The sequence below is a fragment of the Pollicipes pollicipes genome, unplaced genomic scaffold (assembly GCF_011947565.3).
Source record: "Pollicipes pollicipes isolate AB1234 unplaced genomic scaffold, Ppol_2.1 Scaffold_4740;HRSCAF=5597_pilon_pilon_pilon, whole genome shotgun sequence".
NCBI classification, from domain to species: Eukaryota; Metazoa; Arthropoda; class Thecostraca; order Pollicipedomorpha; family Pollicipedidae; genus Pollicipes; species Pollicipes pollicipes.
In genome coordinates, this window is record NW_023596545.1 from 27668553 (window position 1) to 27683054 (window position 14502).

A 14502-nucleotide genomic window follows, 5' to 3' on the forward strand; every position below is an offset into this window, starting at 1 on the left:
GAAGCGTCACATGTACCCGCGAAAACGGAAAAATTCATTTCCCACAGGCTTGCCACTGAGCCGCGGCAGCATGCGTAGCATGATGTGATTAGCTCGCCACGGATACTTGACTGGCAGGCTAGATAGAAATCAGCCATACCCGGGACCGCAGGATTGGGGGTGTCAGGGTCCACCAAGTCACGTCTGTGGACAGACGAGCATAATGATCCGGTGCTACCCGCGCAACTTTTCATGCTATTGTGTTCGCAAAAGCGTTTTACGGCGTAACTCCCAAGCCGTCATGAACACACGGCTCATTAAATGCATGTAACAGCCGCACTGCACTTAAGATACGATACAGTACCTCCATATGTCCCGGTTTGTGGCCTTCCCAGCTAACTTGAACTAGATCATCTGCCTGATCCGGGCGTCCCTGAACAGCGTCCTACCACCCTCTGGCCAGGTGACCTGCCCTATAAAACACACCTCCTCCCCACCAGTGGCACCACTTCATCCCCCGTCTCTGCACAGAGTCCTTCACCACAAAATGAAGCTGGTAAGGGTGGGCAGTGGGCATGGTCACTTAATTCTTCTCTTCTTTTAGCACATAAACCTAGGAAGACCTGCGCCTGAGATGCATGGTTCTCTCCAGCATTTAGAATGAACATGCTTGTCTCGTTATGAAAAGCAGAATGCACTTCCATTCACTCCTGTTCAGGTATGAATATGGCTTTCTTCACTCCGGCCACTTGTTTGCTTCACCCAATTAGTTCGACAACATTTTTGGCGAAAGGAATAATTTTAGACACATCACAAGGTATATAGAATGGTATCAAGACGACCAAAAGCTACAGATGGATCCACAGCTCGGTTGAAACAGGACAACATGTAGCTTGCACGTAGCACATGTCCCTGGTAATGAAGGGCATGTTCCACTAACGGGTCACCATACCTAATGAGGTTTTTGCCAGCAAAGGTAAATGGCCTCGTTTTGTTTCAGTTTGTGTTCGCTGCCGTGATGGCCGTCTGCGCCGCCGCCCCCTCCCAGACGTACGAGGCCCCGCAGGTCCGTGCCGCCCTCCAACCCGTCGCCAGAATTCTAGAGGAGGACAGCCAGCACGACGGCCAGCAGGGCTTCAGCTTCCGCTTCGTCTCCGACGACGGCATCGAGCGGCAGGAGCAGGGCTCGGACGGCGCCGTCGCCGGCTCGTACAGCTACACGTCACCGGAGGGCTCCGAGATCGTCGTGAGCTACGTGGCCGACGCGCTGGGCTTCCGTGCCGAGGGTGCGGCGCTGCCGACGGCCGTGCCCACCGAGTACCCGACGCCCGAGGTGCCGTCGACCGAGGCGGCCCCCGAGGTGCGCACCGTGCAGGGGTACTCGGCTCCGGCCCCTGAGGAGCGCGCCGCCCCCGCCCCCGTCCAGTACGAGAAGGTGCTGGTCGGATATCAGCCACGCTACCAGTAATTTTTGTTTTTAATGGCATATTCCCCTATCTAACAACCGCAAGAAGTGCGTAAGGATCACATTTCATGTGAGTTATGTGCTACTTGAATGAATGCCAATACAAAAGTGTGTTTGAGGGTCCTGATGTCCACGTGCGTCTGTATTCTGTATTTATTGATTTGTATCGTCTTTTGTCTTTTTATGTGTTATTGTGTCCTGCAACGTTTTTTTGTATGATTTATCACAAGTATGTTCGGAGAAAGATAAAGAGCAAAATATACGTGCACACAACTATTCCGCATTCTTTTCCTTCCTGCAATTTTGAATGACTTTATCTCCCGCCATGGAATTTCCAAACCGTTAAAAAACTGTAGCACATTCTCACCAAGCCCGCGTGATCAGGTCTTCGTTTCCTGCCACATTGCATACCACCACGATTTCACAGTCCACACTCGAGCAATATGGACAGTGAAATCAAAGTTCATGGTGAGCTGAAGAACACAAGCCGAGCTGGTATCCATAACTGCCATCTAGCACGAGAATTTCGGCAGTAAGCAAATCATTACCTACTGTACCTTTGCTGGGCAAATCATCATGAAAGGCAAAATTTAAAGCGCCTTGACCAATCTTAATGGTCTCGGTTACCAAATGTGTCTGGGTCTTTTAGTCTAGTTGTTTATATCGTCTATGTTGTGATAACTGTTAGCTGTAACATCCATCGTCACCTTGCTCGCGAGCCCTGGAAAAGCGCGTCGTAACGCCACACCCTATCAAAACCATGGTTTTGTTCGCTCTGAATGATACGTTGGATCACTATTGATGTTCGTGTTCGAACCAACTGAGAACACTAGGCCTTGTAGCTTGGCCACTGTATGCCCACGGTCATAGCTCCTATATGTGCATCCACTCGGTGAAGCTATTTCATCTTTTTTCGGATCTTCAACCCAAGTTTTTTCAGCAATAGGTCGATATGCTAATGGCGGTCGGTAATGAAGGTCTTGAAACAAAGTATCGCCTGCAGGACCATTCCCTTATTGCGCACTCTCTGATTCTTTTAACATATGCCTGGGTGACCGGTTGCATACGATGCCCGCACGGGGGGAGGTGAGGGGGGGGGGGGAAATTTGGCCCCTTGATATATAAAACTAAAGAAAACGAAGAACCAAATCTACGGGACAGACCTGGAAGTGCACTAACTTGTGGACGTCCCCAAGTGATGAGCTTCTTCAGCTCAGGTCAACTTAGGTCAAACAGAGTCAGACTCTAGATCGATGTCAGAACTTCCCACAGACCTCCTTGTGCAGCCATCTTCAAGATAACGCTAATTAAAATCAACCATCGGTTTACGTCGTCTCAAGTCCTCCAAAAAGAACGTTTCACAATAATGCACGTCATCAAAATCCTTGCAATGTGCACCTCTTAAAATATATCAACGTAGTAGACTGTTTTGAATGTACTGCTCGGGGCTGTGAAACGCGCAAAGCCAAACAACAATGTTCTGACTACAACAAGTCTCACCCGTCGTTTAACCATGCACTAGTGGGAGGTGGCGCCGAAAAGGCATGCGCGTTCATGCCACAACACCACACTCGCTACAAATCCATTAGTCATGAACACCATGCTAGCGCAAACCACAGACCATAGACGCCTCACCACACTTAAGAAATTATACATTAGGGACATTTGCTGATGGCACCCATCATCAACCTACAAAACAAACAACTCACGCAACTACTACTGCACGGTATGCGACTTATAAGACAGGCGTCCTCCTTCGTTATGCAAAGCTGCCGGACCAGTCACCTACAAGCTTGACGTGACGACAGGATGGAAAAACGGTCAGTCCGTACATAAATGTACCTTAAATAAGATAATGCAGGATACTAATGGTATTTTTTAAAGTGCCTCAACCGTGTGTATCGCAGAAATATGAAGAAACCAAACTTTTACATGCGTGCTGTGCCTGACAGAAAGTTTGTAGTGCAGTCGTGTTGAAAATTATTAAGTTTTGAACACCTTGAAGAGTAGATGGACTTTGATAGCCTTCTTTTTCGAACAAACAAAAACAACAAATGCACCACGCGAAAACTTGAACAAGCGACCAAGAAGGTAATACGAACTGAAGTTGCTGTGATGGTTAACCAACATTACATATATATATATATATATATATATATATATATATATATATATATATATATATATATATATATGTGTGTGTGCATATATGTTTCATTAAAAATAACTGCTGACTCAGCATTGACGAGCTTTTTGATGCATCGTTCTAGTTTCCGGGCCTTTGACTTTGCGTCATCGCTTAGATTAAAGATGGTTCGCACAAAATTACTCATATTTTCATCGCTCCTTCCATTCTAACGTTTCGAGATTTTATGTCATCTTCGGAGAAGACTAAATTGCACAAGAAATAAGTTTTGAGTTTTAAAGGATGAAACATTGTGCACTACTGTTGGAAAACATCTTTTGGTACGGAGAACATAAATGAAGCATAACTAATTGAAGTAAGACGGATCGCTATTTTCATTTTCATACATATAAGAAACACTCATAATGGGAACATCACAAAGACACAATGGGAACACTATTGTCACAATCACATCAGAAGTGCTCACCTCCCACCACCTATGTATTGTATTTTATGTTCTCCGTACCAAAAGATGTTTTCCAACAGTAGTGCACAATGTTTCATCCTTTAAAACTCAAAACTTATTTCTTGTGCAATTTAGTCTTCTCCGAAGATGACATAAAATCTCGAAACGTTAGAATGGAAGTAGCGATGAATATATGAGTAATTTTGTGCGAACCATCTTTAATCTAAGCGATGACGCAAAGTCAAAGGCCCGGAAACTAGAACGATGCATCAAAAAGCTCATCAATGCTGAGTCAGCAGTTATTTTTAATCAAACATATATGCACACACACACACATATATATATATATATATATATATATATATATATATATGTATGTAATGTTGGTTAACCATCACAGCAACTTCAGTTCGTATTACCTTCTTGGTCGCTTGTGCAAGGTTTCGCGTGGTGCATTTGTTGTTTTTGTTGGTTCGAAAAAGAAGGCTATCAAAGTCCATCTACTCTTCAAGGTGTCCAAAAACTTAATAATTTTCAACACGACTGCACTACAAACTTTCTGTCAGACACAGCACGCATGTAAAAGTTTGGTTTCTTCATGTTTCTGCGATGCACACGGTTGAGGCACTTAAAAAAATACCATTAGAATCCTGCATTATCTTATTTAAGGTACATTTATGTACGGCTGACCGTTTTTCCATCCTGTCGTCACGTGAAGCTTGTAGGTGACTGGTCCGGCAGCTTTGCATAACGAAGGAGGACGCCTGTCTTATAAGTCGCATACCGTGCAGTAGTAGTTGCGTGAGTTGTTTGTTTTGTAGGTTGATGATGGGTGCCATCAGCAAATGTCCCTAATGTATAATTTCTTAAGTGTGGTGAGGCGCCTATGGTCTGTGGTTTGCGCCAGCATGGTGTTCATGACTAATGGATTTGTAGCGAATGTGGTGTTGTGGCATGAACGCGCATGCCTTTTCGGCGCCACCTCCCACTAGTGCATGGTTAAACGACGGGTGAGACTTGTTGTAGTCAGAACATTGTTGTTTGGTTTGCGCGTTTCACAGCCCCGAGCAGTACATTCAAAACAGTCTACTACGTTGATATGTTTTAAGAGGTGCACATTGCAAGGATTTTGATGACGTGCATTATTGTGAAACGTTCTTTTTGGAGGACTTGAGACGACGTAAACCGATGGTTGATTTGAAATAGCGTTATCTTAAAGATGGTTGCACAAGGAGGTCTGTGGGAAGTTCTGACATCGATCTAGAGTCTGACTCTGTTTGACCTAAGTTGACCTGAGCTGAAGAAGCTCATCACTTGGGGACGTCCACAAGTTAGTGCACGTCCAGGTCTGTCCCGTAGCTTTGGTTCTTCGTTTTCTTTAGTTTTAGATATCAAGGGGCCCAATTCCCCCCCCCCTCACCTCCCCCGTGCGGCATCGTATGCAACCGGTCACCCAGGCATATGCTAAAAGAATCAGAGAGTGCGCAAAAAGTGAATGCTCCTGCATCAGCTGTGGACATGAAAGAGCTTAGGAATATTTTCTCGTGTTCACCGTGAGTTTTTTATTTTAAAACCAACCGTCACTCAATGTATCCCCAGCACTTATGAAAACCCATCCCATACGACGCCATGTGCGGAGAGTGTCGGGCGGGACGGTATATTGGAAGCGAGAATTGTCAGTTGTCATCATCCAGAACATGCCAGAAACTAAGCTGGTGGGCCCAGACCCTTTGGCATGCGATATCAATGAGCTTGATCAAAGCGCTAAGATGCCTACTTTTAGCACAAATTTACAATACGGACATCCACTGATGCAGCAAGCGCACACGAACGCCTGAAATTTCGTCGATCAAGCCGCGAAGATCCGGGCTCGTCTGAACCTTCTTTTTGCTCGACATTTTTGCGTGTTGAAAGTATTACAACAGTTTGCAGCGCACAACGTCTAAGGAGCTGTAATTTGTGCTGCTGAAAATACGTGGGCCTGCGATCACAGGTTGCCATGCGATTGGGTCCCAGGAAGTGAGACGGGGGCCAGGCCGGTCGGGCTGTACCGTGTCCGGCCTTCTAAAGTAACGATGTTATCAGCGTTTAAAGACGACCCAGTCAGTCTACGTGTTCGTTCGTAAATATAGCACTCCGTTCTCATCAACCTTTGGAAAAATGGCATGTGAAAGAGTTCACGTTCAGCGGGGGTTTTCCTAGATTTTCCCCGCAATTCCGTTCAAATCGGTAAGTCGTTTGAGGCACGGAATGTCGAATGTAGGCTTGCTATAAATTCACGTATAGGTAGCTGTAAACTAGCTGTGCTTAAGTATATTTTTTCTCTACGTTCCTTTGAACGCTCCAAGAATAAATAATACATAAAGATCTTCTACCATCACACTGCAACGCAAAGCACGAAAGACAAGGCATATCAGTAGACATACAAGACCCACATAGCACTGTCATCTAAACATTCAGGAGCACGCGTAGCTCGGCATTCATAGAATAACCAAATGACTGTCAATTCCTATATCCAACGAACTAAGTTGGCCGACAATCTCTCCCTGTTCTGCCCATTTACGGGAACAGCCACAGACCATACATCGCTGTTTTACTGATACCGGGGCTGGTAACCGACCAGCACCTTCTCGTACTGGACGGGGGCGGGGGCGGCGCGCACCTCGGGGGCCGGAGCCGAGTACCCCTGCACGGTGCGCACCTCGGGGGCCGCCTCGGTCGACGGCACCTCGGGCGTCGGGTACTCGGTGGGCACGGCCGTCGGCAGCGCCGCACCCTCGGCACGGAAGCCCAGCGCGTCGGCCACGTAGCTCACGACGATCTCGGCGCCCTCCGGTGACGTGTAGCTGTACGAGCCGGTGACGGCGCCGTCCGAGCCCTGCTCCTGCCGCTCGATGCCGTCGTCGGAGACGAAGCGGAGGCTGAAGCCCTGCTGGCCGTCGTGCTGGCTGTCCTCCTCGAGGATTCTGGCGACGGGTTGGAGGGCGGCGCGGACCTGCGGGGCCTCGTACGTCTGGGAGGGGGCGGCGGCGCAGACGGCCACCACGGCAGCGAACACAAACTGAAATGTAAAAGATTAATTCACCTTTGTTCTCAAGATTTCATCAGTTGTAACAACCCCATGACAAGAAAACGCATTGGCTTCTAAAAAGCAAAGAACTACGGTGGGATGTATCTTATTCTTATTTCATATGGGCATACATCCACTAGAATATCCGGGTCGCTCTTTCAGTGGATTGTGAGCCTTGATGTGCACCTAACTTGTTAATCTGCTATAGCAGCGGTATCCAAATAAATGACTGAGACAAAGAAATTGTGAAAGTAAATAAATAGATCGTGCAAGCAAAAGACAATTGCATTTCAAGCAGCGTACAAGTTGATGATACCAAGTGCCAGCAGGACTAGGGACTTATATCCTGAATGCTAAAGAGAGGTCACCATTAATCTAGACGACATCCCTCCATGAATTCATGACATTGAAGAAGAGAGCGTCAACATGCCTGTGTTTAACCTTACCATCTTCATGTTGTAGTACACGGACTCTGTACAGATACGGGTGATGAAGTGATGCCACTGGCAGGGGCCATTCGTGTTTTATACTGCGCGACAGTGCGGTTTAAACCGCCGGGGGGAAGGGTACGGGGGAGGGGGCTGCGGGCGGTTATTCAGGGACGCCCGGATCAGGCAGATGATCTAGTTCAGGCTAGCTGGGAAGGCCATACGCCCGGTTGTATGGATGGACTGGATAGCATTCAAAGTGCGATACGGCATTCAGCCGTATGCTTTCAGCTGAGGCTGTGCGATCAGAGCGGCATGGGAGGTATGCCGCATGATTGTTTACCACTCAATTGCATAAAGTTCTCTTCAGGCTGCGTTAGATCATTGTCCTAGCCAGCTATAGCTTAGTGGGAGCCCAATGACTCCGTCACCCACGTGAACCAGAATTATTTTTAGCTGGCGTCAGTCAAACGTTCCCAGCACTTTAACACGCGTGATGTGCATTGTCATGATAGTGTCGTTGGAAGGGAAAGCTTTCTCCTTCTTTCCTAGAAAATGTGACGCCTTGGGAGCTGAACCCGCTTGGCTATGTTCCTGTACGCTATCGGCCACATGCTAAGGGCCAAAACCTATCGTGTTTCCATTATACCACCGAGACGAGACGCATACGAGGCCATTCTATTGTGTTTTGATGCAGCTCATTGGTCTGTCTGTTTGAGAAACATTGATAAACGATAAACTCGTTTGCTGTAACGGACCTCTGAATCACAAACATGAGCCCAAGTGTCTGGAAAAGATAAGGCGAGCTGTGCATCATATTGTACTGTGCGCTTTGCACTTCTTTATCTAGCGATACCTTGCAGGCCAATCGGTGTGCTGATGGCTCAAAACCTTCAGAAATCATGAGATTAGTTTTATGGCCACAGTGTTAAGATTTTTAGCGAGGTTTTTCTAGGGTTGAGTAGGCGTTGTGAGCGCGTGTGGTATACTGATTGTGTCATTGTTGTATTTTTCAACTAATTTCGACTTACAAGCTCTATCAGAACAAGACAAAGTGGAGCTAAGCCGTCCACGATTTCTAGAACTTGAACACATCGTAAAAACCTTAAAGGGCAATAAATCTTCAGAAGGCCACGGTTTCCAGCAAAAATGTATGGCAGATGTTTTTATTTAATGTGCCTAGATAGTCTGAGCAAAAAAGGCTGCACCAAACTATGCATGAATGATTTTCACGCTGAATCCGACGATTGGCCAGGCCAAAGATGTCATCGAAAGTTACATTCCAATAATGATGCGCCGTACTGGCTGTTCAATGGTATCAGCGACATGTGCGAGCCGTCTGAAGCGGCGGTCGATATCAATTTTCGGGAAATAACAAACGGGGTTTGTGCCTGGTAGATCCATCGGTAGCGCATCCAGACTGATGCATGATGCTGTGCACACTGTAAATGAGTCAGGTTCTCAAGAATTACTAGTATGCTTAGACATGGACAATACCTTCAACGCGATTCGTAAGTGCGTTTAATTTGGAGGATTTGAACATTGAAAGCATATTTTTGTGGCGATCTTGCACTGCGTACAGGACCTTTTCTATCGCAGAGAGGGGAAATAGTACTGTTATGCGTTGATGACTCGCAAAAACAGTATAGATGAAATAATGCCGGTCACGGAAGCGAAAGCATAACACCTACGCGGAACATCCCTGGACGATGCTGGTCTCATCAGCAGTTTACCTAGAGCATGCGTGACGATCAGAAATGAAGCCAAAACTGCACACTCATCAAAGCCAAATTATGTATCTGTTTAGAATGAGGAAAAAGACAAGACACATTTACAGTCGTTAATTTTAGGCAGAAACCACACAAAGCATTGGGTAAGTATATGGATCGACCAGTTCGGTGACATTGAATGACCCCCAACTTATATTTACCAAGCAGGATGCTCCTCGATCAAGTAAGCTTACAAAAGGGCTTTGCTCTATAAAATGATAACATTCACGGCTGCAACAAACAAACTGCTTTATAAAATGAGCGTCGAAGAAGCAGATGCTTGCGAAAGATGTAGGGACCGCCCAGAAACGCTATGCCATTAGGTATGGGGTCTTGCCCCGTTGTGCATCGATTCTGGAACCTTGTAAGGGATTGGCTAAACGACGAAACAGGGAAACAGTCTGGAGCAAGTCTGAAACAGTTTGAGGCATCATAACAGCAGGTAAATATGGAGTCAGGCTAAAATGCGACCTTTTTGCTCTCTGGAAACTCATTATGTTTACGTTTCATTTGTATCAACTATTTTATTCATCAGTGTAATATTATGCTACCAATCGATGTTCATACAGCTTTTGGTTTCATAAAACCTACTTCATTAAGAGTCGTGCTGTGTTAATTGCTAGACAAGTGAATGCAAGATGTCTCCTCTGCCCAGCTTTTCCAGCTACATCGCATTGGCACCATCACTTGGTCTCCTCATTATATTAACATGAAAAACGTAACAAGTTCAAATTATAAGTCGGTCGAATAAATGGTAACTTGGCACGAAATATACGTGTGACAGCATGGTACTAGTGCTCACGGTACTTAGTAACCAACGGCCGGCCGAGCGGATGCGCCGGCCGGCCGTTAGATAAGAATTACCACCATATAATTATCACCACGCCATGAGGATTTTGGACCGCTTATTTCAAATTTCAGCTAATTGTACGATGACTATCAGTCTCGCCAAAAAAGTTTCTTTAAAAGAGAGATAGCAAACAATTTAGGATTCAACCGTGCTGCTTTCATCGTTCTAGCTTTGAAACCGTGTCCGTCCTTTTTTAGCCATATCCGTCGTGTTCCCTTGGTTTTGCGTGTAAATCCAAGGAAAAATGCTTTATGAGCGGGTCCTGCCGCATATTTCACTCGACACGTCGAAAAATATTCGAGTTATCCAATATCTGTCCTGGGTCTCCAAAGGTTATATTCGGAGGAACATCACCGACTAAATCCCATTCTATTCCGTTCAGAATTGTGCCGCTTTTCTGCTTTGAAGGCAATGTAACGTGCTACGGGCTGCGAATACTTACTTGACTGAGTATTAGTATAGTGAACTGTTATATGTCAATCAATTGTTTTCGAACTGGCCGAACTTAATTTTTACATATTTTGAGTTCAACATGCATATGTTTCTTGTGTCACCTGCAGTGCTGCTCACGTTAGTTTTTATTTTGGCGTTCTGCCAGAACAAATCTCCCGTCCTCGTGTCCACGGCTTAAAGGCAATGCAGTTTGTTGGTATGTATGTTCTTTGCATACCGACGATACGGTGAGCATGCAATGTCTTTCAATGGAATTGATGTTCCAGCCAGATTGTATTTTAGTGTGTTGGTAATTTGACTTCAAGTTTTTATTACGTACCTACCCAGTACTGTCCGACGCGGTCAGTGTCTCAGGATACACTTCCCGTACGAACATACACGCAACATCTTCCTTGTATTGTAGGTGTTACTTACGTTGCTTTTATGCCGGTTTTTATTTCAGCTATGGTAATACCAGTTGAATGGCAAAGAAAACTTGGCGACATTAATCGCCTTCCGAAAACATATCACCTTTGATAGTTCACTTCCCTCGCTCACGTTGACTCCAAGAGCCTGACAAAAGACATCATTCCTCTACTGGGCTGTACTTACATCTGTGCACAGCAGGTTTCGTTCTACACGTTGAACGATCCAGGCTGTGAGGCGAGTACTTCAAGCGCTCAGCATCGCGCCTCAGCTCGGTGTTCGCCTTCTCTACCAGCTGCTGGTTGAAGTGGTGGAAGGAGGCCGATGCCTTCTATTGTGGATCAAGGTACGGCACATGGCAACATAAAATGTTCGCGAACCGCCACCATTAGAGCGGTAGAACGGTACAAATGCCATCTATTGGTCAGTAAATGTACCAACTCCCATTCGCTGGTACCGTGTTTCACAAATCATAGGTACAAAATTCGCTCAGATATTCATTTTAGTAACGGGATTCTCGCCTTCACCGATAACGATGATTGACTGGTCATGACTTGTTTATGCATGGCAGCTCCTGAATTTTGAACTGATTTATTGGTTGATGCATTTTTCACGTTGAAATCTCTGGACCCATTTTCATCAGAAATTTTGGGCAAAGTTAACAGATGAAATCACACTATTATAGAAACAGTGGACCGCACCTTCCTCTAACACAGTACACTTTTGGCATGAGGAATGCAAGGTATTGACGCTTATGTGAACCTGCGGTGCTCTGACATTATGTGGGGCTATTTCGACCTCTGAAACCGTAACCAAGCAATCAAACATCCCGCCGCCGAGCTCTCCTTTCTTCGTCCCCCCCCCCTCCCCCTCCCAGGGTCCAATTTCGGGCACATCCAAGCCATCGGAGAGCCCGAGAGTCAGGTGGCGTCCTCTGGCCGGTCAGTTGCGTAATCTTCTCCCGTTGTTGGCATCGGATCCCATGAACTGGTTCATCTGCCTGACCCGGTCGTCCCTGTACACCGGGCCCTCCGGTGGCCCTGCTCAGCAGTATAAAACACGTCTGCTCCCGAGCAGAGGCACCACTTCATCCCTCGCCTCTCCTCGAGTCAACACACCACAACATGAAGCTGGTAAGTCAGAGCGAACCTATTTTGCTGGGTCCTCACATGAGTGTTTGCTCTTTGGCAAGTCAAGCAAGTCATCAAGTCATCAAGTCAAGTCATCCTGCAAGTCAAGAGGCAGGCTAATGAATTGACAACTCTATGTATCATAGCCCTGCACGTTTTGTTTGAGTTGATTTGATGCATGTTCTGCATGTGAAGATAACTTTAACGTCAGCACATGCCTTAAAAATATTTCCGCGATTGATGATAACTGTCTTTGTTTCAGTTTGTGTTCGCTGCCGTGGTGGCCGTCTGCGCCGCCGCCCCCTCCCAGACGTACGAGGCCCCACAGGTCCGTGCCGCCCTCCAGCCCGTCGCCAAAATCCTCGAGGAGGACAGCCAGCATGACGGTCAAGAGGGCTTCAGCTTCCGCTTCGTCTCCGACGACGGCATCGAGCGGCAGGAGCAGGGCTCGGACGGCGCTGTCACCGGCTCGTACAGCTACACGTCACCGGAGGGCGCTGAGATTGTCGTGAGCTACGTGGCCGACGCGCTGGGCTTCCGTGCCGAGGGTGCGGCGCTGCCGACGGCCGTGCCCACCGAGTACCCGACGCCCGAGGTGCCGTCGACCGAGGCGGCCCCCGAGGTGCGCACCGTGCAGGGGTACTCAGCTCCGGCCCCCGAGGTGCGCGCCGCCCCGGCCCCCGTCCAGTACGAGAAGGTGCTGGTTGGTTACCAGCCCCGCTACCAGTAAAAAGGATGATTTATATCTGGTATACATCCCCGTAACTGAACACTGCAGCAAGTGCTTGAGGATCGCCTTTCATGTGAGCCATGTGATACCTCCATGAATGCCAATATTCTTATGTGCTTATGTCTAAAGTGCTTATGAGCGTCCTGATGTCCATGTCCGTGTGTCTTCTGTACTTGCCGATTTGTATCGTCTTTTGTCTTTTTGTGTCGTCGTGTTCTGGAAGGCTTTCTTTTGCATTATTTATTATTAGCATGTTTGAAGAAATGTCAACAGCAAAATATACTTGCACACAGCTATTCCACTTTGTTTATGTTCTAGAAGCTTTGAATAGTTTTTAATCTCACGTTTCGGGATTTCAAGATATACTGTACTGTTTTTCACCTTCCCAGGCTCAAAATGCCCGCCGTGCCCAAACTGTCTCACACTAGCTTTTTATTAGAAAAAGCGATGCCGCTGCTCAAAGTTCAACGGAGTACATTGAAGAGTTTCGTATTTACGAATGACGTCGTCGGCCCAATGCGTCTCCCCTGGAAGGTGAGAAAAACCTTCAACTTGAGCTACCCAATCAGATTCGGCCAGTCGGCACGTTTTCTATAAACTAATGGCTTTGCGGTCCCTGGTTCCCAATTCACGCAGACCCCAGGAATAAGAATTGTGATTCTCAATATGCTGTACAGCATAAACCGTTGAACATTCTCACCAATCTCTTGTGGTCAGGTGGTTATTTTCTGTCACATCGCAATACCACTACGACATCACCTACCGCGCTCGAGTAACATGGAAAGTAAAATCAAAGTTCATAGTAAGGTGAAGGCATAATTTATATCGCATTGTCACCAATCTCTGCGATCTAGTACGACAGTTTCGGCCACTGTACCTTTTGCTTGGCAAATCATCCTGAAAAGTACGAGCTACAACGCCTTGATCAATCCCAATGGTATCGGTTGCCAAATGTGTCTGGGTCTTTTACCTTAGTTCGTATATCGTCTACATGGTGACAACTGATAGCCGCATCATGCGTCTTCAGCATGCTCGCGAGACCTGCAGAGAGCCTCTGGATGTATCAAGACCCAATTAAAACATGTCGTGTCCTGTACATTGGCTATTTGGTGTTCATGAAGATAGATCCTGCCTACATATCCGCCTGCTGAGGCCGATTTATTAAAATTGTTCTCCCGGGCCTACCGCCCAAGTTGTTTAGCAGTCGACATGCTAATGGCGATCGGAAATAAAAGTTGCGATGCAAAGAATTGCATGTTTCGATGTTGACGCTCGTGTGCCGCTAGTCGTCGGAGCACGTTTGTATATATATACATATATATATATATATATATATATATATATATATATATATATAGGGTATTCAATGGCGGCTCTTTTTGCTAAATACGAAGTGATTCGAAAATCCTTGCATGAAGGGGTTGGTTGCGACGTTTTAATACTGACAGGATTTTAACGTTGAAATAGTGTCGCATATAAATGAATGGTTTCGGATGTGCGAGGGTCTGGGTTAGACAGAATGCAACCCGTGCGCTCAGACCTCTAATGTTGCCGTACTCTGCAGCTCAAACTACGAAGGGTTGAACCCACGTAAGATGCTCCACACAAAGCACAACAATATTTATAAATGAC

General features: G+C 46.5%; 2 protein-coding genes across 2 annotated transcripts; both read left to right on the forward strand.

Annotated features, from left to right (window-relative positions):
- Positions 1–499: 499 nt before the first annotated feature.
- On the forward strand, positions 500–1679 carry LOC119099469 (cuticle protein 3-like). Its single transcript, XM_037222624.1, has 2 exons — positions 500–535; positions 980–1679. The coding sequence occupies exons 1-2, from the start codon at positions 527–529 to the stop codon at positions 1445–1447; spliced, it is 477 nt and encodes a 158-aa protein (XP_037078519.1). The 5' UTR covers positions 500–526; the 3' UTR covers positions 1448–1679.
- A 10418-nt stretch (positions 1680–12097) lies between these two features.
- LOC119099406 (cuticle protein 3) lies at positions 12098–13153 on the forward strand. The gene is made up of 2 exons (XM_037222548.1): positions 12098–12143; positions 12403–13153. Exons 1-2 carry the CDS (start codon positions 12135–12137, stop codon positions 12868–12870), a joined length of 477 nt encoding a protein of 158 aa, XP_037078443.1. The 5' UTR covers positions 12098–12134; the 3' UTR covers positions 12871–13153.
- Positions 13154–14502: the final 1349 nt, after the last annotated feature.